At 39.6% G+C, this 24,533-nt stretch overlaps 1 protein-coding gene across 10 annotated transcripts in view; it reads left to right on the forward strand.

Moving 5' to 3' along the window:
- The window catches only part of Plekha1 (pleckstrin homology domain containing A1), a 50,466-nt gene extending 26,283 nt beyond the window's left edge, over nt 1-24,183 (forward strand). For 3 of the 10 annotated variants that reach the window (XM_029536706.1, XM_029536703.1, XM_029536707.1), the window contains exons 5-13: nt 3,717-3,814; nt 7,522-7,647; nt 11,442-11,585; nt 12,907-12,975; nt 15,682-15,746; nt 16,453-16,516; nt 19,044-19,133; nt 20,248-20,353; nt 21,540-21,838. In XM_029536706.1, coding sequence (XP_029392566.1) covers nt 3,717-3,814; nt 7,522-7,647; nt 11,442-11,585; nt 12,907-12,975; nt 15,682-15,746; nt 16,453-16,516; nt 19,044-19,133; nt 20,248-20,353; nt 21,540-21,754 — 977 coding nt within the window. In that variant the 3' untranslated portion in view covers nt 21,755-21,838. Of the gene's footprint in view, nt 1-3,716; nt 3,815-7,521; nt 7,648-11,441; nt 11,586-12,906; nt 12,976-15,681; nt 15,747-16,452; nt 16,517-19,043; nt 19,134-20,247; nt 20,431-21,539 lie in introns of all 10 variants that reach the window. The other 7 variants (XM_021207471.1, XM_021207462.2, XM_029536711.1 and 4 more) reach the window with 6 other exon arrangements.
- Nucleotides 24,184-24,533: the final 350 nt, after the last annotated feature.

A 24,533-nucleotide genomic window follows, 5' to 3' on the forward strand; every position in this document is an offset into this window, starting at 1 on the left:
AGATGGGCCAGATCACTTAATATTTGAGGAGAGTTATCAGACAGAAAAAGAAACAAGTAATGTAAAACTCAGGAGGAAAAAAAAATTTAAAAAGGAAAAAAAAAAAGTGGAATCAGCAGAAGCTTAAAATGGTAATAGAGAAAGCTGTGTGGCAATCTTACTTATAAACCTTCAGTCTCAGCATTCAAGAGGATGGCAGGTCCCAGGCCAGTCTGGATTACAATTAATTAATTAATTAATTAATTAATTAATTAATTAATAGAGGAAGAGAAAACGGGGGACATGAGAAAGGGCCTGATGTGGCCACACCTGAGCCACAGCCATTTATGGACCATGAGAGAATTTTTGCTGCAGTTACACTGATATCTGTGCTGTAGTTTTATATGTTTGCTTTATTTGCTCTGTTTGAGCAAAAGTAAAAAAAATAATAGTAAAAAGGAGTCGGATAAAAATGTACTCAGATGAAAAGGCAGGAACCAAACCAGCCTCTGACACTATGAGACTCTTGCTTAAAAGGCTTGGCAGCCTGAGGGGTCCTAGCTTTGTGTTTGTAGTAGTCAAGACTCTCTCTTCCTTTCCTGGTCTGCCCCCTTTCCTGCATTTCATATACACCTCTTTCCAGTAATTCACGCTCTTTGGAAATCCGAAGATGGTGATAGAGAGGAATACTGTGTCCATTTCTTCACACTGTTGCTGTTTCTCTGGGAAAGGTGATTGATTCATAGATCAGGACTCAGACTAGACTGTTCTGGGAGCCCTATATAAGCTATCAGCCATGCTGATTCCTGGCTTCTTAGTTTGTAGCAGATGTCTGTGCTCCTCTTGTCATGAAATAAAAGCATGTGAGATTTTGCTCAAACCACAAGTTATGCCAAGAGTGGCAGGTTTTTTGTTTGTTTTAGTTTTTGGTGTTGGGGACTGGAGATGCAATCCAGAGCCTGTGCATGGTTAGCAAACTTTGAGCTATATCTCAAGCTGCAAGGAGATTTTAAATTTAGTTATGTTGGCCTCTTTTTTCCTTAAAAATATTTCCTTATATATTTCTAATTATATTCCTTATATATTTTCTTAATATTTCTCATTAGAAGCCTGTGTATTATACATTTGCTTTGTGGCAGCTGTTGCAGTACACCATTAGCATTTTTTTTTTTTAATTTTTAAACTTACTATTTCATTTTGTGTATATGAGTGCTTTCCTTGCATGTATGTTTGGGCACCAGGTATGTGCCTGGTGGTGCCTGTCAGATTTCCCTGGGACCAGAGTTGCTTCAAACAATATTTTGGAGAAGTTTTGAAACCATACTGAACTGTCTGCTGAAGTTAACACCAGCAGCTGTTTGTTGATAGGCACAGTGTCCTTGGGAGTTCCGAGTAGTGCTGAAATACACACACACATATACATATGCATGCATACATACATACATACATACATACATACATATTTTTAAAAAATTTCCATTCATATAAAAGTACAATTGATGACAGGTTTTTTTTGCTTTTCAGATGATTTTTTTTCCTGTGGCACTTCATGGAGTGTACTTTGACTTCTTCTCTGTGACCTAAGCTTAGCCAGGGAGCTCTGGTTAGAGTACCTCTCTCTCAGGCCCAGTTCCAAAGTCTTGTGTTTGAAAAATAATTGTTTTTCCCTTGAAGGTTTTCATTTCCTTCTTCTCTTGGTCATATTCATCTGAGTGCTAGTATATTAATTATTCAGTGTTATGGTGGAGACTCTTCAAAGTTTTTTGTTTTCATTTGGTTTTGAGACAGGGTCTCTCACTCTGTAGTCCTGGCTGTCTTAGAACTCACTGTGTTGACCAGGCTGACCTTGGATTCACAGAGCTGCCTCCAAGAATTCTGGGATTAAAAGTATGTGCTACCATACCTAGCCTTGGAAGTTGATATTTGAACAATTTCAATTCCTACAGTAGTATTTGATTTTCTACACAAAGGCATATGATATAAATAGGTGTGAAGAGCCCTTTATGGCTTGTAGACAGCTGTTTGCAGATGTGTTTTATGAAGTGGATAGTCTCAGGCCCCAAGGGGTCATTTGTAAATTTCATAGAAAGTGTGCCTTTAATCCTAGAATTTGGAAGGCAGAGCCTGGTGGATCTCTATGAGTTTGAGGCCAACCTGGTCTGCATATTGAGAATGTAGGCCAGCCAAGGATAATGAGACTGTATCTCAAAAGAAAAAAGGTTTGTTTTATATTTTTTGTTGTTTTTGTTTGTTTGTGTGTGTGTGTGTGTGTGTGTGTGTGTGTAAAAGTTCCAAGTGTATTTAGAATTAAATACAGAAATTACTTTTGGGCTAAAAATATTACAGAGGCTAAAACATAAAGATGCTTATAAGCCTAAGTTATGGAGGTTTTCAAATATATGAAATCTGCAAGATTAAAGGGAAAACTGATAGCATATTTGTTTTATCAAAGCTACCATAACAAAGTAAGACATTCATGACAGACTAGGGCAAGTGCTTGTGATAAAGCAGTTACTAGAAAAGCTCTTGCAGATCAGTAAATTACAACTGAGCAGCTCAAGAGAAGTGCTCACAAGGATATGCAAAACTCATGGAGCAATTGCAGGTGCCGGACACACACACAAAACAAACTCAAATTCAGATGAGGACTGCTTACTTACTAATTGGCAACTAATTAGGTCACTAATAGAGTGCTGTATCAGTGAGGGTCTGTTGAATAGAAACACTATTTAAGGCATTTCTCTGTCCCAAGGTAATTATTACAGGTGGTTAGATGTTGCAGTGACTCAAACTTTGGAGACAGCATGAAATGCTGACTTTGGGGCTAGGAGCTAGGAGGACAGAGGTAAGACAAAGCCTTAGATCTGGAGGGGCTGCTACCAGGAAGCTATGAAATAGAGGTTTAGACTCAGCCCTTAAGCTTCAAGACTATAAAGCAAGGATGTATATTTAGCACAGATGCTAATAACAATACAGATGAGAGTTATTAGAAACCTTGTGAACAATTGGGAAAATACTTTTGTATAGGGATTCAGTTTTGTTGTTGTTGTTTTGTTTTTGGTTTTGTTTTTGTTTTTTTTTTACTGAGACAGGGTTTCTCTGTGTATCAGCCCTGGCTGTCCTGGAACTTGCTTTGTAGACCAAGTTGTCCTCAAAGTCACAGAGATCTACCTGCCTCTGCTTCCTGAGTGCTGGGATTAAAAGTATGAGCCACCATCAAGTGGAAGAGGATAGTGGATCCCCTGGAACAGGAGGTTCAGACTGTTGTGAGCTGTCAGGTGGATGCTGGGAATTAAAGCCAGGTCCTCTGGAAGTATAGCCAGTGCTCTTAACTGCTGAGTCATCTTTCTAATCCCCTCAAACAAAATTTTTAAATGTTAATTCTCTGTGACTCAGTCTGTATGAAAAAGATTATTCCACAGAAATCCTGGCCGAAGTGCGAAGGAATATTCCCAAGTGATGCTTTATTGTGATGGCCTGTGTTAACTGAGGTATGTGTCACTGGAGGACTGATGGCCTGTGTTAACTGAGGTATGCGTCACTGGAGGGCTGACTCGCTAGTTAGCAGTATACTCATTTAGTGAAGGCTGGCCAGAAAAGAGTTCTGCCGGTGTAACTTAGCGATGAAAACTGTTTTTTATTTTGTAAAATCCAAGAGTTGCAGTAAAACTTTTATCGATGATCTAAACAGAATTTAGATGTAACAAGTATAATATTTCATGCGCTTTTTTTGACAGTTATGAATGCAGGAATGAGAAAATACTTTCTACAAGCTAATGATCAGCAGGACTTAGTGGAGTGGGTAAATGTCTTGAACAAAGCTATAAAAATTACAGTAAGTATATTTTTTTTTTGAAAAATTTTCCCTTTACAGAAGTAATGTTTACGTTATGAAAATGTGTCTAATGTCCTCAGCTTACCAACAGGTTGCATATTCAAGCTTGGTTTGAAAGCTGTGTACTGACTGAGCCATTTTCTAGTGTGGGGACATATGGCCTTGAGTGACTTTCACATGTGTCCTTAGAGAGGGTCCACATTTCTGTTTATGCTGATTGTTCTTTTGTTTTGCATCTAGAGTAGGATAAGAGGCTTTGACCACCTACTATGAGGATGGCTTAAGCTTTCTCCTTTTCTAAGTCATGACAGGCAAAGGAAAAGGTGGGTGTGGACTGGGGAAGGTACAGGTCTAGGGGATGAATCTGAAGAGTGGTGGTAAGCAGAGGGTCCTGCCTGTGTGTTCTAGTGATGTCTGAGGCTCCTTGCTGATGCTACAGTGACTGCTGTTAAACTCTTCTTTTGGTTGATTTCAAAAATGAACACCAGTACTTGCTGTTACTGTGCCAGCAGACAGACTTCAGATGGAAGTTTTCTCTTAGCTTTCCAGAAAGGTGAGCTGTGGATCTAGAACCTAGGCAATTTATTGGTCCCTGGACCCTGAATCTGTGGTGCAGTGAGCAAAGAACCCCTTCTTAAAGTCAACCAAGCTTTTCTGAGCAAGTTGCTGCTGCTGCTGCGCACATGGACTGCCTCTCTGCACCTTCCCTCCTAACACAGAGTGGACTGCCTGGATGGGGGTGGGAGGGGCTCCTCCTGTGTGGGGCTGTATCAGCTAAAGTTTGTTCTCACTGAGTACAGTCATTTACTGGTTCTTGTCTACTCGTGCCCTGAAAAGCAGTGTGTAAAGTCCTCATCTAAAGTGAATGACTCCATGTTTATGCCACACTGCAGCAGACTTCAGATAGCCAACCAAGGCTGTTCTTAGTTAGGTCACATTTTTTTGTATTGCACAGAACAGCTTGTTAGCACATGACAGAAAACACCCACACACCACGTCTGATCTGTGCGTGAAGCAGAAGTTATTTGGGGACTTTTGCAGTTTCAGGAAAGCAATATTTGAACAGATTCAGAAGTTTATGTTCTTACAAGGTTTTAGTTGATCATTTTGAGCTCCTAATAAATTTTTCCTACCCGGAAGATGTGTTTATGAAGACTGTATGTAATACTTTTCTGAATTCATTTTTCATAGTTTACAATAATAAGCAGAACTGACTACTTTTAGAGATTTGGAGAAAAGTGGAATGAATAGACTCAGCATTTTACCAAGCTGGAATGCCTTAAGTTGTTACTTCATTTATTTGTGGAACTAAGTTTTTCATGTACCATTGCAAATTTTTCAGCATGAAGGATGATGAGTTTTAAAAGTCAAAAGTGGAAGCAGGCTTTCAAATGTGTTAGTCTACTGTCATTGTAGTAGCTCCTGGTCCCTTGCTGGTTGGGAGAGTGGTGAAGACAGCCATAGTTTTTTCCTAAGTAGAAGTCCACTATTTCTAAAATGTCTTTTTCCACCATAAGTTCTAACTTATAAACTAGTCTTTTAAAGTTGTAGCAGAAATTTCACAGTGAGCTTTTGGTTTGTTTTTTTAATGACAACTGGGACAAGTAAGCTGAATATTGAGTTAAAGAACAACCTTGCTGCCCTGCAGTGTTAACCAGGCCTTTGCCAGCCAGGCAGGTCAGATGGAGAGAGATACTTCCTGTGCAGGTTTTGCCATCCAGGAATTCATCAAATACTTTGGGTCTGTTCCATCCTCTAGCTCTGCCCTCATTCCTGCTGAGTGGAATTTTACTCCCCTGTAACTTTTTCTGTAGCCTTTTTATTTATGTTAGTCATAAATGCTGGAGTCTGTTTTTCTCAGTTTTCCTTTTCATTATTTTCTTTTCTGATATTGGGACAGTCTATTGTGGTCTCAGTAAATGCCTGCTAAGGACACATTTAGATCCCTCCTATGAAATAGTCCCATAAAAAGCGGGGGAAGAAGCAATGGAGCAGAAGCACATTTGGTGCCCGGCTGTCCTCTGCCCTTTGATTTGGCTCTCTGATGCTCGTTCACAGTTGGCCGATTTGCAGGTGGGATAGGGGGGTAGGTATCTTAGTGTTTGGATTTGACTCACTTTCATTCAGAGTTGTTTTTGTAAATTCTAAGGGAGTTATTTTATTTCTGAATTCCTTGAAAACTAGGTTATTTCAGCGTAAGTAATTTTTATTGTAAACTGTCACTCAAGTGTTGGGAATTGTGCCCTGCTTAGACTTAAGACTTCATTTGAGGGCTGTCAGCAGAGGGCCAGTTGCACAGGAAAGGATTTTTAGCATGACCTGTTTTGTTTGTATTAAGGACTTTTCAGAAATCCTTAGGAGTAGCAGAACCCTCACCTGGAGGATAATTGCTGCCTCCTCCTGCAAGTCAGCACAGAGCACCAGTCTCAGGTCATCTGCTGGATAGATTGTCTCTGTGGCTCAGATTCTCTTACTGTTGCTGTTTGCTGATTACAGTGAGTTAACAGGACCACACTTAGCATAGTGACTGAAGTAAATTGTGTGATTCTAGAAAATGCACTAGATTTCATCTGCAAGTTCTAGTATGTGGTATCTTAATTCTAGCCAACACTTTGTCTCCTATTGTAATCACCTTCAGAAGGCACATAGAATATGGCCTCTGAGGATTCCACAGGTATTCGAGATTCACCTTTTTCTGCTTTTTCCTTTCTTTCCCCTTTGTGTCTCCTGTGTGGAAGCATGCATTTGATGCTAAAGAGAACTGCCAGGGCCTAAGGAAAGCCTGACAGGGAAAGCAGTGGGAGAAAATGGCATTACCTAAGATATAAGCCGTTCTTACCCAGGACCTGCTAGGTTCCTAGTGTGTGTGGATTGAGATCTTCTTACACACAGCCTGTGCTTATTCAGTACTTTGAAGATAGCTTCTTTGTAAATAAAAGTGTTTGCATTGTACACCAGCTCTTTTCCAAATCCAATGAGCATAGTGTCATGGACAGTGACAACACAGTGTGGACAGAGTTTGTGAAGTACAGCCCCTCCAAAGCACCTGTTCCTACTGAAACTGCAGTTTGAGGGAGATGTTTTAGAGACTTGCTCTGGGGATGGAGCCTGGCAACCTACAGTTTTTAGTGATGTTCCTGGTAATGTCTTAATGAACATACCTGCCTTGGATGGATTCACATTAGTACATGTAGGGCCTGTGACTGCTCTATTAGTTTCTCTGTAGTTCACAGGTGATTTAATTTTACCTTCAATGTTTTTATACCAAGACGTTTGCAGTTGTCGTTCAGATTGTTGATGAAAGATTGTGAGGACACCTGAATACAATTTCCTTAAAACCATACTCAGTATGTAATTGATGTTGAGAATGTTTTATTTCACTTTATTTTATAAAGTTTTCTAGAATGTAGTTCAGCAGGGATCTCAACCTGTGTTGCCTGCTGCCTCCAAGCCCCTGTTCCTTCTTAAGCTGCTGAGAGCTGGCCAGGGAGGAAGGAGGAAGTGTATAAGTAATGACTGCACAGGCCGAGCAGTGGTGATGCTGTGTCCTAAAGTGTTGTCAGACCAGGACAGTCTGAGTGCTTGGGTTAAAATACTGTAAATAGATTATTATATGTCAGTTATTTAAAACTAGTTGAAAATCCTGTGATGATGGGAGGGTTGCAAATACACTTCTTGTTGCACAGTAATCTATCTCACTCTTCCAGGTACCAAAGCAGTCAGACTCACAGCCGGCCTCTGACAGCCTGAGTCGCCAAGGTGACTGTGGTAAGAAGCAAGTGTCTTACAGAACTGATATTGTTGGTGGTGTGCCCATCATCACGCCAACGCAGGTAACAAGTCAGTGCTTCTGCTCTGTGCAGGCCTTACGACTGCATACTGATGCTTTCATTTTCATCCAAGCTGAAGCAGAATGTCTTTGCTGAATTCATTCAATATTTATATTCTGTAAAAGCTTTTAATTTGGTTTCCTATTAGAGAGTGTTTTACAAACTTGTATATGTTGATTATAAAAAAGATCGGAAGTCACACAGATAAACACTCTGTCTTTTGAGCTGAATTCTTTTTTTTTTTTTTTTTTTTGGTTTTTCGAGACAGGGTTTCTCTGTATAGCCCTGGCTGTCCTGGAACTCACTCTGTAGACCAGGCTGGCCTCGAACTCAGAAATCCACCTGCCTCTGCCTCCCAAGTGCTGGGATTAAAGGCGTGCGCCACCACGCCCGGCTGAGCTGAATTCTTTGTATTTTCCCTGCAGAAGTGGATTTGGGAGTTAGAAATCAGACTTTGTAGCAGCGTATCTCACATCAGTCTTTTAGAAGTTACTCTGCCTCACTGGTAAGGACTGCAGAGCTCTGCCATGATTTACAGACCTCTCTTAGCAAACAAATGGAGAGATTTTCTTTTCCTTTATTTTATTTAACAATGTTGTGATGAACATTCTTATATCTTAAACTTTGGAGATTAACTCTAGGATACATACTAGGCAAGAGCCCTACCACTGAGCTTTATCTTAGTTTTGAAAAATATTTTTGTTTATGGCAGCATCTGAAAGAGTGGCAAAAGCTTTCCTTGAATCTACTTTTTAACCCAGATAAGCCTGAACCTTAGCTCCTCCTGCCTCAGCTTTCTGGGCAGCTGAAATTACAGGTCTACACCAAGATAAATTAATTCTTGTAAGTAAAGTTACTGAGTTAGAGTATACAGATATGTGGGTAATTGTGTGTTTGTGTGTGTGTGTGTGTGTGTGTGTGTGTGTTTTTCCCTGCAACCCTGGCTAGATTGTATCCTAAAAGCACTGATAGGCCTGAGTATTAGGAAAAATAAATTTATGTACTTTTAAAAATGAACTTGAAACTTTCATATGGACTTAAGTTTCTTATATTGCTATTGAGAAAATGTACTTTTTTAAGAAAAGATTTATTTAATTTTAATATTTATTTACTTAGTATGTATATAGCATTCTGTCTGCATGTATGCCTGCAGCCCAGAAGAGGGTACCAGACAGATCTCATTATAGATGTTTGTGAGCCACCATGTGGTTTCTGGGAATTGAACTCAAGACCTCTTTTTTTTGTTTTGTTTTGTTTTGTTTTTTCGTTTTCGTTTGGTTTTTCAAGACAGGGTTTCTCTGTATAGCCTTGGCTGTCCTGGAACTCACTCTGTAGACCAGGCTGGCCTTGAACTCAGAAATCCAAATGCCTCTGCCTCCCAAGTGCTGGGATTAAAGACGTGCAACACCATGCCCGGCTGAACTCAAGACCTCTTAAAGAACAGTGCTCTTAACCTCTGAGCCATCTCTCCAGCCCAAGATTTATTTATTTATATTAATTTGAGTACACTGTCACTGTCTTCAGACGCACCAGAAGAGGGCATCGGATCCCATTACAGATGGTTATGAGTTACCATGTGGTTTCTGGGAATTAACTCTGGACCTGTGGAAGAGCAGTCAGTGTTTAACCAATGGGCCATCTCTCCAGCCCAAGAAAATGCACTTTTAATACAAATCCAAGTATTATTAGTTGTGAAACCAAGAATTTGAGGTGACAGCTGTTGCCAGTGTTGGCTATGCTTGCTCAGTGCTTCTGTGATTTGATCTTAACAGATTCTGATGCTCTGTAGACCTTTAACATTGTAACCTACACTATCTCATTTCAAGCCATTTCCCATAGGAATGTGATTAGTGGGAAGAAATCTCATAACATCAACAAATTACATTGAGTATATTTTCTATGTTTGGCAAAGAATATATAATAATCTCTTTTCTGAGTGTAGTTTACAGGTTGTTTTTTGGTGTTTGTTTGTTTGTTTGTTTTGGTGGTTGTTGTTTTTTTGTGTGTTGGTTTTTTTTTTTTTTTTTTTTTTTTGAGACAAGGTTTCTCTGTATAGCCCTGGCTGTCCTGGAACTCACTTTGTAGACCAGGCTGGCCTCAAATTCAAATCCGCCTGCCTCTGCCTCCTGAGTGCTGGAATTAAAGGTGTGTGCCACCATGCCTGGCTTATTATTATTATTATTATTATTATTATTATTATTTTATTATTATTATGCCAAAGTTAGATTGCTTTTTCTAAAAAGAATGATTTTAGGCTCCTAAACTTGTGATGGTCAGTAGCTGGGCTGAGCTCTTCTCCATACCATGGCTCATGTTGGCTGTTGGTATATAGATGTGTTAAGACACTGGTGTGATGTGTCTATGCCTGCTGTAGATTAGGTTCTATAGAAGATATCTTTTTAAAACATTTCAAAGAATATTACTGTTTTATTGTAAAACAGAATTAAAAATTACAGAGTAGCATTTCCACAATATAGATTCAAGAAAATGTTAAATTTCATTGAGATGGTTAATTTATTTGAAATCTATTAGGTACACATTAAGTGTTAAATTTGGGTTGACCTGTTTAAGTGTATTACAGGTTGAAAATTCCTTGTGATATAACGGACAATTGAGACTTAATTGTTCTTTGAAATTTTTTGGAGTTCTTAAAATTTTAACTGATGGGCTGGAGAGATGACTCAGCGGTTAAGAGCATTGACTGTTCTTCTAGAGGTCTTGAGTTCAATTTCCAGCAACCACATGGTGGCTCACAACCATCTGTAATGGCATCTGATGCCCTCTTTTGGTGTGTCTGAAGATAGTGACAGTATACCCACTCACATGAAATAGATAAATAAATAAACCTTAAAAAAAAAAAAAAGAGGCTGGTTCTCTTAAAAAAAAATTTAACTGACTGACTTGTGGAATTGTAGCATATAGATGCTGTAAATAACCAGGAAGTCTTGGGCATGGCTCTGAGTAGTCACTTAGTTTGAAATGCTACAAAGATTAGACAAAGGACTTCTAGACTTGATATCAGATACAGTACCCATAAAAGGACATCATCAGTGTTTCAAATACTTGTTTTGTAAAAGACTGTTCAAAGGATGAATAGAAAAGATAAATAGAAGAAAAGTTTATAAGATACTTATCCAACAAAGGATTGTTATCTACAGAAAACTTTCAAAGCCCAATAATTAACAAACCAAAAGTCCTTTTAAAGTAGACAAAGTTCATAAAGACATTTTACTACCAGCACTTAGTCTAAGTGAACTTTACTAAGTTTAGGTTTATGAAGGTTTTTGTGGTTGTTGTTGTTGAATTGAATACTTTGTATTTGTGCATATGGAAGGGAGGGAGGAAGAAAGGAAAAGAAAGAAAGAAAGAAAGATAGATGTCTTTTTTTTCTTTTTTTCTTTTTTTTTTGGTTTTTCGAGACAGGGTTTCTCTGTTTAGCCCTGGCTGTCCTGGAACTCACTTTGTAGACCAGGCTGGCCTCGAACTCAGAAATCCGCCTCCCGAGTGCTGGGATTAAAGGCGTGTGCCACCACGCCCAGCTAAGAAAGGAAGAAAGAAAAAAAAAGAAAGAAAGAAAGGAAGGAAGGAAGGAAGCCAGCCTTACCCCAAGAAGAAATACAAGAGACAGGAGTTTTGTTTTGCAGAACTAAAGAAATGGGTGTTTGTGGTTGATCAGTAACAAGGAAGTTGTGATTAAGTGTCACAGACTTAAATTTTTTCTGAGGTAACATTAATGTAAGTATTTAAACTTATAGTAAGAAAAAAAAATTGGTTTTTTTTTTTTTGCTTCATTTTAGAAAGAAGAAGTAAACGAATGTGGTGAGAGTATTGATAGAAACAATTTGAAACGGTCACAAAGCCATCTTCCTTACTTTGCTCCTAAGCCACCTCCAGACAGTGCAGTTATCAAAGCTGGGTATTGTGTGAAACAAGGAGCGGTGGTGAGTAGCTTACCTGTACCTGGGAAGTAGGGAAGATGTGTGTACTAGCAAGCTTGCAACTCAGAGCTCAAGTTGTGTGCTTTATTTTCTGAAAAGACCCAGAGTGGAGAGCAAGCAGGCTGTTGCTGGGAAAGGTGTAGAGGGTTTGCTCCATGATTATCACCCAGCAGTTACTTCCTTGGTCTCTGGGCAGTTGAGCAAGTTATGCCTATATCCACCAGCACTTAATCTAAGTGAACTTTACTAAGGTTAGGTTTATGAAGGTTTTTGTGGTTGTTGTTTAATTGAGTACTTTGTATGTGTGCATATGGGTAATGGAGGGGAACTTGAGCATGTATGTGCTCTGAGACCAGAAGACAGCTTTGTCAGTTCTCCACTTCCACCTTCACCTGCATTCCAAAGTTCATATTCAGGCAAGAGCCTTTACCTGCTGAGTCATCTTTGCCACCAGAAAGTCCCAGGGAAAGGAAGAGGAGACCAGAGGTTTCCCAAGACAGACTGTCTATAGGTTGAGGCAGAATTTCCCTCAGGTGGTATGGTTTAGTTGTGGGCTAATTATTAGGCTTTTAAGGAGATAACCTTTATTCCTAAATCTAAAAAAAAAAAAAATTTACAAATTTTTTTTCTTAATTTTCAAACCAATTTTATTTTTATATGTATTTATTTTTATTTTATATGTGTTATCTTGAATGTATATCTGTGTGCCATGTATATGGAGTTCTAGTGGAGGCCAGAAGGAGGTGTAAGAGACCCTGGAGCACTTTCCCCATAGAAATAATTGTGTTGCCATGTGAGTGCTGGGTCTTCTGGGAGAATATTCTTAACCACTGAGCCATTTCTCCAACACTATTTACAGATAATTTAGGGTACTTAAACATTGATAGGAATATTTGCATAAAAGTGTATTAAATATTTTCTACATGGGTTTGTTCTATTTTGTATTTATTGTTGACCTGTTATATATGAAATACTTGTTGTAGATATAGAAACCTGATGGGTTAATGACATTTCCCATGCTGGGTTTTTACCTTGTGGGCTGGGTTGGCAAGAAGGGAAGAGAATACCTCTTTCTTTTCCCCTGTTCGAGATCAAAATCCTGAAATATCAGAGTTACTCATAAACTCTTGAGAATGAGCTGCCCAAGACCAAGACCATCCTTCAAGGCTTGGTTAGCAGGGAGAGGTGCCATTAACTACCTCCCTTGGGAAGGGTGTGTTGTTTCCGAGTACTTGGCATTTCAGATTGTGGGTTCATACTGGAATGATTAAAGGGTGATGAACATTGACATTCTTTGAAGCCTCTGTCTGTTCTTCTCTGTTAGATGAAAAACTGGAAGAGAAGATATTTTCAGTTGGACGAAAACACAATAGGCTACTTCAAATCTGAACTGGTATGCAGTCACTTCATACATATGCCTCCAGATGCTTGGCGGGTCACACTGCAGTGCTTGTGTGATTGCATGCTTGGGTGCCATTCTGGTTTTCTAATGGCCCAGTTCTGGTTTTGAGTGCACCTGTATTTCAGTCTATTTGGTTGTAATACATTTGGTTAGTTACGTATTTCTTAAATGTGTTTTAAATAAAACTACCTTCAAGGAAGTGTTCCATCTTGATAGATCTAAAATTATCAACAGTCCCACATGTAAATCTCTGTAAGAGGGACATTAGAAGACGAGGTGTAGGAAATCCTCCAAAAGCAGCATTCAGCCCTCTGCATATCTACCTTCTCTCCCCTGCTGCGCATTAGCTTGCTCTTTTCCTGTTCAGATGACCTCTTCACTTGAGATATCTTTTTCTGAAGGCAGAGTCAAAGCCAGAGTCTCCCTCCTTCCTTGTTTGAGTTATGCACCATTAAGATGTCAGGTAGATACGTGCATACATTAATGAGAATCTCCCTCTTCTATAAAACTGTGGGGCTTTCATATGCTGCGTACTCTGAATGAGAGCATCAGAACAACATTGTCCAGATTAGTGTCTCGCCCTGGTACATATGTTCCATGCCTATGTTGTTCTGTCATTGTTCAGATTAGCCTCCTGCCCTGGTACATATGTTCCATGCCTGTGTTGTTCTGTCATTGTCCAGGTTAGCCTCCCACCCTGGTACATGTGCTCCATGCCTGTGTTGTTCTGTGTAGGCTGTGTGTGGCTTTTGAGTGTTGGTAATGTAACCAGTGTGGTAAGGAAGTGAGTTTATTTCATTTTAAAATTAAAACCAATTTCATTTAGTAATTTAAATTTGCAGTTCCTCATAGGCAGTGTTCTGTATTGGGAGCATCTTAGGGGTCAGTTATTTTAGAAAGCTATAAAGGGCAGAAGCAGCCTATGTAGTCTGCTGTAGACAGTCAGAGCCCATGTGCAGTGAGGAAGCTGTCTTTCCCTGCCTGAAGAACCAAGGGCAGAAATGCACAGGGGGTGGGGAGTAACAGAGACAAGAATGGTCACATGCATACTTGTCAGTAAAATGAGGCAATATATCAAGGATAATAGAAACCAAGGTTCTTGGGATAAAAGCACAGCTTCTTGATATAACTTAACAGACATAGACATAAATATATGTTCTGGCGTGAGTGTATTTAAATATAAAATACACTGTAGCTCCATTTCTTAAAAAAATGATCATTTCTCCCCAAAAGAACCCAGACTTCATGGAGAAATGGCAGATTCTAGCTGGACAAGAGACATAAATGCACAGTTAGCTGGAATATCTTACATCTGAAAGCAAGAACATGCTGAGAAAATGCTAGTCACCCAGTAGTCACTTTACAAACAGTCCTCTTACCAGATCATGGGCAGTGAGAGTATCAGAATACGCAATGTTTATAACGTATTACAGTGCAAATATATATCTCTGTGTGCTCAGTTAGATATGAATAAATGGGTGGTGACTGAGCTCATTCATGTAACTACAGTGAAGGGCAAGATGCTAAACAAGAATGAGACACTGATCTGAGATAAACACTCAGCAGCTGTACAGGAAGAAGCCTGGCGGCACCACGTCCACCGGGCAGTCAGGTTCAAGGAATTCAGCAGTGGTGAGAAGATTGGAACCATCCACCACCTTACAGGGGGAGCAGGAAAAGTGTAGCTCGTCAGTTCTGTTCTGCTCCTGCTAAAGGGATAGTCTGGGTTCAGTCACCAAGTAACAGGAGCCACATCCATGGGAGGAGGCAGCCTACAAAACAAAGTCATGGCTGCGATCACAAAGTCATGGCTGCGATCTGCAGGAGTCTGTGTTCCTCTTTCTAGAGGAGTGAGGAACTCTTCTACACTAAACAGAAAGAGACAAAGAGAACACTCTCCCCTGGCTGATTGCAGCAGCTCAGCTCCAAGCAACTGTTCTTAGGCTCTTTTGTAAATTCATAATTGGTTCAGTGTTCAAGAAAGACAGAAAGGTGAGGAGAACTTTCTGGTAGAAAAACCAACAGGAATTACAAGTGGGTCATTAGGCTGAGTGTGGAGTGGAGTGGAGTGGTAGCAAGCATCACTGGTGTGTGTGAGGCCTTGGGTTAGAGTCTCTGCACTCCTAAGCACTACAAATAACTAAAGGCCTTCAGAAGTATGGGACAATGCTCAGTGTCACTCAAGCTTCAGCGATACAGGTGTGCACTGCACAGATAGTGCTCATCAGTCATGAGGAGGCTGTGTCTGAGTGAAAAGCTCCCAGACCCACTGTCCTCAGAGAAAATAAGTGGAGAAGAAATAGTATTTCTTCAAATTCTGTGTAGGTGAGTGATGCTAGAAAAATCACCATTTGGCAGGCAGGTATGCCAATAATGATTTCAGGTAAGAATCCTCAATACTGTGAAACCAGTGGGAGATTTTGTTTTAAAATCAAGTACTGCATAGGCTCCAAGTGTCTCAGTAGAATACTTACTGGTCCTCGTGGTCTACCATGACCAAGTCTGCTGCTTAGTTACTGTCATTGAAACCAGAAACTGAGCTTCAGACAGCAGTGGGTGTGATGGCATGAAACTAGAGCTGTCCTACTGCTGCAAGTCTCAGGAAGGTGTTGATCTGAGAGTGGCCTGTGGCCTGAGCTCCACGTAAGATAGCTCGCTTTTGACAGGAAATGTCCTGGGTGTGCTCTTTTTTGCTAGGAAAAGGAACCTCTGCGGGTAATACCACTTAAAGAAGTTCATAAAGTCCAAGAGTGCAAACAAAGGTAAGGACTGCCTGATTCTGCCACAGCACAGTATGAAGAAGCAGGCCTCCCCTCAATGATGAGCTTACAGCATGTTGCTTTCTCTGTTCTTGTGTGGATTTGTAACTAACTTTTTTTGTTTTGTTTTGTTTTGTTTTGTTTTTCGAGACAGGGTTTCTCTGTATAGCCCTGGCTGACCTGGAACTCACTTTGTAGACCAGGCTGGCCTCGAACTCAGAAATCCGCCTGCCTCTGCTTCCCGAGTGCTGGGATTAAAGGCATGCGCCACCATGCTCGGCCATAACTAACTTTTTTTAATCTGTAAAGTAATTTAATTTTTTGTTTGAAAACAAAATTAGGAAACAACCCACTGACATTTCAGAAGTAGTTCAATAATGGAAAGGAAAAATTATTATAAACCATTTCTGAGATTTAACAAATTGATATATTTTTAGTTTTCAAAGGTGCTGCAGAACAGGTTGTTGCAAGAAGTTGCATGAGCAATGCCATGATGAATTGAATGAACTGTAAATACTTGGACTCTAAAGTTGCTTTATGCATCTTTTGTAGATGAGCTGTGTAGAGCATGTGAATAGTAATGCAAGGCTGGAAAAGGCTGGGTGGTTTGTTATATTAGCGTTTTCTTTCTAACATTGATTGGCACTGAGTAAACAGCTGAAACTGTCAAACTGACTCACCTACAACTGGTGATCATTTTTCATGACAGTGACATAATGATGAGGGACAACCTGTTTGAAATCGTGACGACATCTCGGACTTTCTATGTGCAGGTAAGACACTTCTTGGGGATCATAGATTCTCTTACAAGAAGTTAATAACATTTAGAGGTGAAATAAATATAAACAAAACTCTTTGGTTTTAATGAATATAGTTTAGCAGCTTATTGAAGGATGTCAGGTGGTGGTGGGTATAGGATCAGACATGCAAGTGATGTTAGGAATTGGTGTCATGGATCAAAGTTACATTTGGAAGAAAGGAAGTGCTGTTTTACTTATTTTAGTGTGTGATTTCAAATGTATTATCTTTTTGTGTTTTTCTTTAATATAATTTTTGGTAATTTTATAAGAAGAAAAGTCTCAAGTATAAGTGAAATTATTGAAAAAAAACATTTGTTTTTGTTTATGAGACATTTGCTTATTGCAGAAAAATTAAGAAAACAATGGTTTGTTGCAGCAAACAAGATCATTCTAATTCTATAAAATTGTGTTTGCATTCATATATTGTCATTTTCCCTGTGTCATTAAAATTTCTTTGGAAATAGATGGGCCTGGAGGCTCATATCTTTTGTTGGAATTAAAGGCAGGCAGGAGGCAGAGACAGGTAGATTTGGGTGAATCTAAGGCTAGCCAGGGCTGTATAGTGAGATTCTGCTTCAACAAAAAGTTACCTTTGGAAACATTTTAGAGTTGCATCATACTCCATGCATTGTGGCTAAGCATTCATATGCATAGTTTTCATACATTCACTCGGCAAGCATGGTGATGGCACATCTTGTGTTAAGCTTGTAAAGCCTGAGTTTCTGGGGCTTTCAGATGTTTCTAGGTCAGACTTAGCCATCAGAACAGCTTTTCTGTTGTGGCTTTGACTGCTGTCGTTGTCCTGCTCCTAGCACAGAGTGAAAACGCACTCGGCCCTATGCCTGCTCGAGTTCTGTCCTTTGAAAAATGTTCCTTGAACTTATTGGCATTTGATAGATTCTGGGAGGGGGGACTTAGTTTTCTGTAGTGAACTGATGTTGGTAGGCTGTTGACACCCCATAACAGGCTCCACTTCCAAGATTAGCTGTGCAACACAAACTGGACTTGAGGACTTGATGGGGAAAGGGTTGGTGAGGGGACTCTCAAAAGTCGAGGGGGAAGGGTGACAGAGTAGAGAGGAAGGAGTTAGAGAAGGAGGTGAATATGTTCAGAATACAGTGTATGAAATTCACAGAGTTAGTAAAATAGTGCTAAAACTCACAAAATTCAGTATACAATATACAAAGTGCATAGAAGAACATGGCATGAAAACTAGAATCTAATTTTAGATCTACTTCTCAAGGAGTGAGGTTCTCAAAGGACAGGAGTTAGAAGGTATGTGCTTACATCCCTTCTTGACCACATGCTATGGCCATCCCACCCCGAACATTCTGATCTCATGATGTTTAAATTCACACTGGTCAGTCTTCATCAAGAAAGAGGACTACTTCTGAATTTGACTACTAGTGTCTCTTTAGTTCACTGTCCTATTGGAAATTATTTCTAAAATTAATATGTAAGATGGTACCAGAATGGCTTTGAAAATGGCGCGTATATATATATATATATATATATATATATATATATATATATACATACACACATACATACATATACACACACACATAGCAAGTTTAGATAGAGCATTTGGCAGCAAAATAAGAAGGTCTTTCTTTAGTTTCTTCCTCTTACTTCCTTTCAAAAAGCACTCATTTTATATACCTTGATATGTCTGAGTTTAAAGATGCAGTGCCCATCTTATGGCTCCATAAAGAACCTGACTCATAAAAACCTGGGTTAAAAATAATGATTTTAGAGCCAGCTTTGACAGCATATACCTATAACCTAACTGCTCAGAAGACTGAAACAGGAAGTTCAAGAGCAACCTGGCTAAAGAGTGAATTGAAGGCCGGCCTGAGCAATTTAGTGTGACTCTGTGTCAAAACTAAAACAAATTTTAAAATAAAATAAAGCCTCAATGGCTGAGTGTTTTTCTCCATTGTGTATGTTGGTTTAGTTTCCCAATAACACATGCTTACCAAAAAAGTGCTTTTAGGGATTGGAAAGATGGCTCAGAAGTGCTCTTGCAGAGGACTGGTTTGATTCCCAGCATCCTTGTTGGGCAGTTCAGGGATGTAACGACAACTCCAGTGGAGTCCCCTGCTCTCTTGGCCTCTGAAGCTGGGGACAGCTGGACCAATGATTTATTAATTGTTGTACCCCACTCTGCACGCGCGCGCACACACAGACACACACACATACACACTTTTGAAGCTAGGTGTGGTGGCACATATCTTTAATCTCAGCACTCAGGAGGTAAAGTCAGGAAGATGACAGGCAGATCTCTAGAGTTCCAGAACAGCCAGGGCTATAGAGAAACTCTCTCTCTAAAAACAAAACAAAACAAAAATAAGTGCTTTGAAAACTTTTTTTTAAAAAATAAATTATTGCCTTGAATGTGTTTGCAGGTAACATTATATTACCAAGGTACAAAATTTATGGAAATAGAAGGTGATTTTGAGAGAAAGTTGACTGAAATATCCCCTTTATTTCCTTTTAGGCTGATAGCCCCGAAGAGATGCACAGTTGGATTAAAGCAGTCTCTGGCGCCATCGTAGCACAGCGGGGACCTGGCAGGTCATCCTCTTCTGTAGGTTTTCTCCTTGGGGAGAAACTCCACAGGGCCTCCATCCTTTGAAGTTGTTTTCTTCCTCTCCCCTAATCCTTCAGTTTCTTTCTTTCTTGAGATTATTTGTATGTTGACTTTCATACCAATTGGACTTGCAAAAATAATGCACCCTGAGAGCTTCCTTGTAGTGTCCCATGCATCTTTCTGTGCACATTGTGTTTATGCACACACTGAGTGGCTGAAGAATAGAGCCTTTCTTCCTTTGTTCTTGAAGTTAGGTTCTTGTTAGTGGGTCAGGGTGTAGCAGTTTAACACTCTCGGTGCGTCAGTGGCCTGACCGTTCAAGGACTTTTAGTTCTACCAAAACACGGTTTTGTGATGCCCTGGTTTTCCCTTTATTTACCAGTTTTTTATTTTTGTCCTTTGTGGTGACCAAGCTAGAGGCTTAAGTACAGTTTTCTGTTCCCATTCATTTTTTTCTACTTCATGTTGTTATTTTACTTTCTATCAGGGTGATACAAAAGCTTGTTATCTTTTCTGTAGTTTGATAGTAATATTGAAACAACTAAATGCTTTGCTTGGACATTGCCAGAGAAACACGTGTTATTCATATTGTTCAAGTTCATCCTAAGGAATAGTTTGGTTTGGAATACTTTGGCCATTTATCTCTGTTCTGAAAATGCAAACCCTTTTGAGAAATTATACCTTAAAGGTATCACTGTTGTCAACTGTCCTGGTGGCCATACCATGGCCTTTATGATGTGGATTCTATATATACCTAGATACACCTGTATTTTCAGTATTTTACTATCTTTTACTAGTTTTCTGTTAGTGATAATGACAGATCAGTAGATAGTAATCTAATTTTCCCATTCCCTAATCATTTATTATTATAGTAGTATTTCTTTAGGAATACCTAAAAACCTCTTTTGTGGGTGTTAGTTTTGTAACTGCCTGCATTTTATGTGACTCTTTAACAATCAAGTATGAGATTCTCTGCAAAAACAACGTCTGTTGGGAAGAGGGAAAGTTGGAGAAGGGTGTTTGTGTTCTGTGCTTTGTGGTGGGGGCAAATTGGACTGTCCAGCTGTGACTATCAGCAGAATTCTCTCTTTTCCTCCCTCTCCCAATATAGGTTAACTCTAATCTTAGCTTTGCACTGTGTTCCAGATGCGGCAGGCCAGAAGGCTGTCGAACCCTTGTATACAGAGGTATACATCAAGAGCTGGTGAATGCAGCACGTATGTGGGCTCTCATGCAAATGTGCCTTCTTAGTAGAAGGCCTGGACTCGCTCCTCCTTACAGCTGATCATAGAAGGTTGAGTTAACCGGACTGCCTTTTGCAGTTGTCATCACTAACGCAAAGTATTTTACTGTAGTCATCAGGTTGAATATGTATAGTTAAAAAAAAAAAAAAAAAGAAAGGCAACCCTACTGATGGAAGCTTCCAGAGCTTCATAAACTAACTGACTGAATTGCTGCAAGAGTTTTGATTTCCATGTCTTATGTATTTTGAGATTTATATATATATACTACAACACTTGAAATGAGCCTTTGTTCTTCTGATCCAGGCAAACTTCTGCGTGCATCCATGTTGGATAAACTGTCACCAGAATTGCATGGTGTTTTATAGCTCTGGTGAAGTTTTACCATGTGATGGGAACCTGTGGTGTTTGCTGATTGTGGTACTGTTTTCAAAGCAGCGAGTGTCCTAAATGAGCACACACCAGGAGCTGCACAGCACACTGCAGTGTCTTCAGATTTGTCCTTATAATTACAATCAAGTCAGTATTTACAATTGATCTTGGCTCAGCAGTTTTAAAAGTGATTCAGTTGTACCCTTTTTTTTTACTTTTAACGTCTTAAGCCACTCGAATATGTGACTTTCCCAAAATAAACCAAATTGAACCCACTGCAGTCAGTTGCAGTGAAATTAAGAGAAGCAAAAAACAAGTTGTCAGACTATGAGACAAAATCATGTCTGAAAAGTCTTGATTTTTATTAATTGTTGATTTTGTTGATTAATCTACGGCCTTGCATTTTTATGCTTTACATTTATCTTTTTCAATACTTGGGATAATCCCCATAACTCTTAAATGCTGGTAGACTCCTCTTTCAACACAATTCAGTTGCTGTTGGAACACCGTATCTCGTTTTAGGCTGACTAGTGCCATAAGCTACCAAATTCAGCTTTGGCAACAGAATTAGTTTCTTCGTAGAATTGGTTGTTGGCTATCATTGCTTTGAACTCACCCCTAAAATGCATTGCTTTGGGAAGGAACTTGCACATTTACACTGCATGGCTCATGCTTCTGCTTTGTGTGTATGTGTGTGTGTTGCTTGTTTTTCAGAGAATCAAGTCTCACATTGAGTGACTAACTTTGTCGTTGGTGATTGGCTGTGTCTAACCACCATTCCTCTTTCCAGGAGCATTCCGGCTGGCCTTCAGAACCCAAATTCGCTGTCCGTCCTGCCGGGGCCGCAGCCACCGCCTCACATTCCCCAGCCTCTCGCAGCCACTCTCTGGTCTCAGGCTGTGCCATGGAGAAGCGAGGAGTTTACCAATCTCTTGCCAAGGTCAAGCCAGGGAACTTCAAGATCCAGACTGTCTCTCCAAGAGAGCCAGCTTCCAAAGTGACTGAACAGGCTTTGCTCAGACCTCAGAGTAAAAACGGCCCTCAGGGAGAAGATGGCGAGCCAGTGGACTTAGATGACGCCAGCCTGCCAGTCAGCGATGTGTGAGGAGGCGCGCGTGGGCTGCCTGGGCCACTCACCCTCAGTGCCCTTCCGTGAGGCTTCTCGCCAAAGATGATAGAGGGTGAATGATCTCAGTGCATATGTCATACTGTCTCGTGGGTGGACTCTAAGCCCGCAAACCAAGAATCTAGGGAGTGGCCAAGTCAACATAATTCTTTAAGAAAGGAAGGAAAAAAGCTGTGTCCGTATTGACTGTTTGAAGCTTTATATGTTTGGGTGATAAAAATGTGTGTGTGATTTTTTTTCTTAAGTGACTTTGAAATTTTAAATAACAATTTAAAACATTAAAATTTCTTATTATCTTGGTCATTTAAACATGCTAATATGACTCCCTTTGAAATATTCAATATTTACACATTCTTATCAGCTAACATTATCAAGTGGGCCATTTCCAGACAAAAATTTCTAATCTCATGAGGTCTGTGGTGCTGCAGAATTTATATTGCAATGTGGACTGTTTAGAAATTCTAACCATTTATGATATTCTGGCTGTCCAGGTGAGTGGAAAATTTGCATAGATTTGACTAGACGATTGGTGTAGGTGGCAGTGGAACAAGGCAAGCAGAAGAAGGAGGCTGGAGGTCAGCTAGAGCTAAGATTTTTTTTTCTGGGGAGGGGATTTTTTTATTTTTATTTTTATTTTGGATATTGGATTTCTCTGTGTAGCCATGGCTGTCCTTGACCTCGCTCTGTAAACCAGGTTGCCCTTGAACTTGTGATTCTGCCTCAGTTGCCTCCCAAATTATAGGGTTGTATCACCAACTTGCAGCCTGAGACACTTGTTTTAAAAAGCTCAGTATTTCATTTCAGTAAAAATTATTTGGTCATAAATTTTGGGAAGAACTGATTTTTTTTAAATCAAAGTTTTGTAAATAGATCTTCTCTGAATTTGAATCGGTGAAAGACTTCAGTTCATATGCTAAGTCAAAACGGCCCTTAGTCATGGCCTTGTTGTGGCCTCTCCCTTGTCATCAGTAGTAACCTATACTCAAGTGCCTGTGTCTTCTCATCTCACTTAGGATCGTACCCCAAAGTCCTACATGATTGGCTTTAAATGTCTGAGAAAACTAATTTCAGTAGCGTAGTTTGATAGGTTAAGTAAGATAGCATTTTATATCAGAGACACCAGAATGTTGGTGTTCAACTACCTGTGCAATATTTATGTCTTGAAAACCAGATGTGAGTATGCACTGAACAGTGGGGATATTATAAATAGAAGCACCTCTCTGAAGAACCCAGTTTCCGATGTTCAGTGATAGACTGGTTTGAGCAAGTACTGTTTTGTGGCAACATCTTAAGTGTTTCCTTTCTCCCAGGCTGCTGCTCTGTGGTATTTCCAGTCTCAGACTTGTGTTTTGGAGTCATGGTGTTAGTTAGTGTTTTGCCTTTTTATGTTCTAAGACTACTTGTTAGAGGACGGAAGATTTGCTACAGTGGTCTAGGGTTAAAATGTGCTATTTAGTTGCCCAGCACAAGAACGTACCACTCACCTTTTGTATTCATAAGCTAATATGTTAGAGTTCTATGTAGTTTTCTCTGTGCACCTGCATTAGAAAACCATAGGACACCAAGCTGGTTAGGCAGTTATCACCCTTCTGCTGCCGTATTCATCACCCAGGCTCTTTTACAAGTTCCTTTTTCATGCACATGCCTAGGGACCCTTGTACAGACTCTGGCAGTATTGATGAGCCTGGCGCTGTTTGCTTTGGTACAGCCTCCACAGTGCGCATTCATTTTATCATATTTTGGTATCAGTAATTTGATATATTTCATGGTGATAAAATATTAGCTCTATTTTGGGACTTTTTATAGAATTACATTTATTCAAATGCATAGGAATATGTTCTTGTGATTATCAGGATCTCCTAATATTTATCTCAATTCTTTTGTAAGCTTGTGGAAATTATTTAAGTATTTTAAAGCATATTTTCTTGTAAATATGTCCTATCTGAAGTGTCAGCAGTTACTTTAATACTGTACTATTTGCTGTATTTTTCCCTGTGTGTATAATGTATCCCCTTTCAGAACAGGAATGTGCCTCCTAATGTTTACTGTTACCCTGCCGTCTTTGTATGTCCAGTCGGTGGAACACTGTAATGACTTGAGAATAAACTGCTCAGAGTTCATTTTCACTCACTTCCCCTTTTATTTGGTTCAGTGTTAATGTGAACAAATCAGTAGAACTGGTAAGAAACATTTTTGGTTAGTTCATTTACTTACCTTTCAGTAAAGAGATTTCATTTAACAGGACAGCCAGAATTAAGCGGAGAAACTCTATCTTGAAACCAAAAAATAAAAATAATTTAAAGAAATTTCAGATCCTTGAATTCTTGGGGTTTGAGGTTGCTATTTGTTTGTTTTTTTTTGAGACATGGTCTCACTTTGTAGTCTTGGCTGGCCTGAGACTCAGTATGTAGACTATGTTGGCATCGAACTCACAGAGATCCTCCTGCCTCTGCTTCCCGGGTGCTAGAATTGTAAAAGTGTATACCAACAGGGCCAGCAGATCCATGAATTCTTAAGACAGCTTCATATGAAATTGTACAAAGAAAATGTCTGTGTGTTCAGAAAGCTTGCTCTTTTTACTTAAAAAACATATTCTAATATGAAATAGAAAACTAAATGTGGAAATTGCCTGTGAAGCATGTTGGAGTCATTGAGCTG

The sequence above is a fragment of the Mus pahari genome, chromosome 1 (genome assembly GCF_900095145.1).
Source record: "Mus pahari chromosome 1, PAHARI_EIJ_v1.1, whole genome shotgun sequence".
In the NCBI taxonomy this organism is placed as follows: domain Eukaryota; kingdom Metazoa; phylum Chordata; class Mammalia; order Rodentia; family Muridae; genus Mus; species Mus pahari.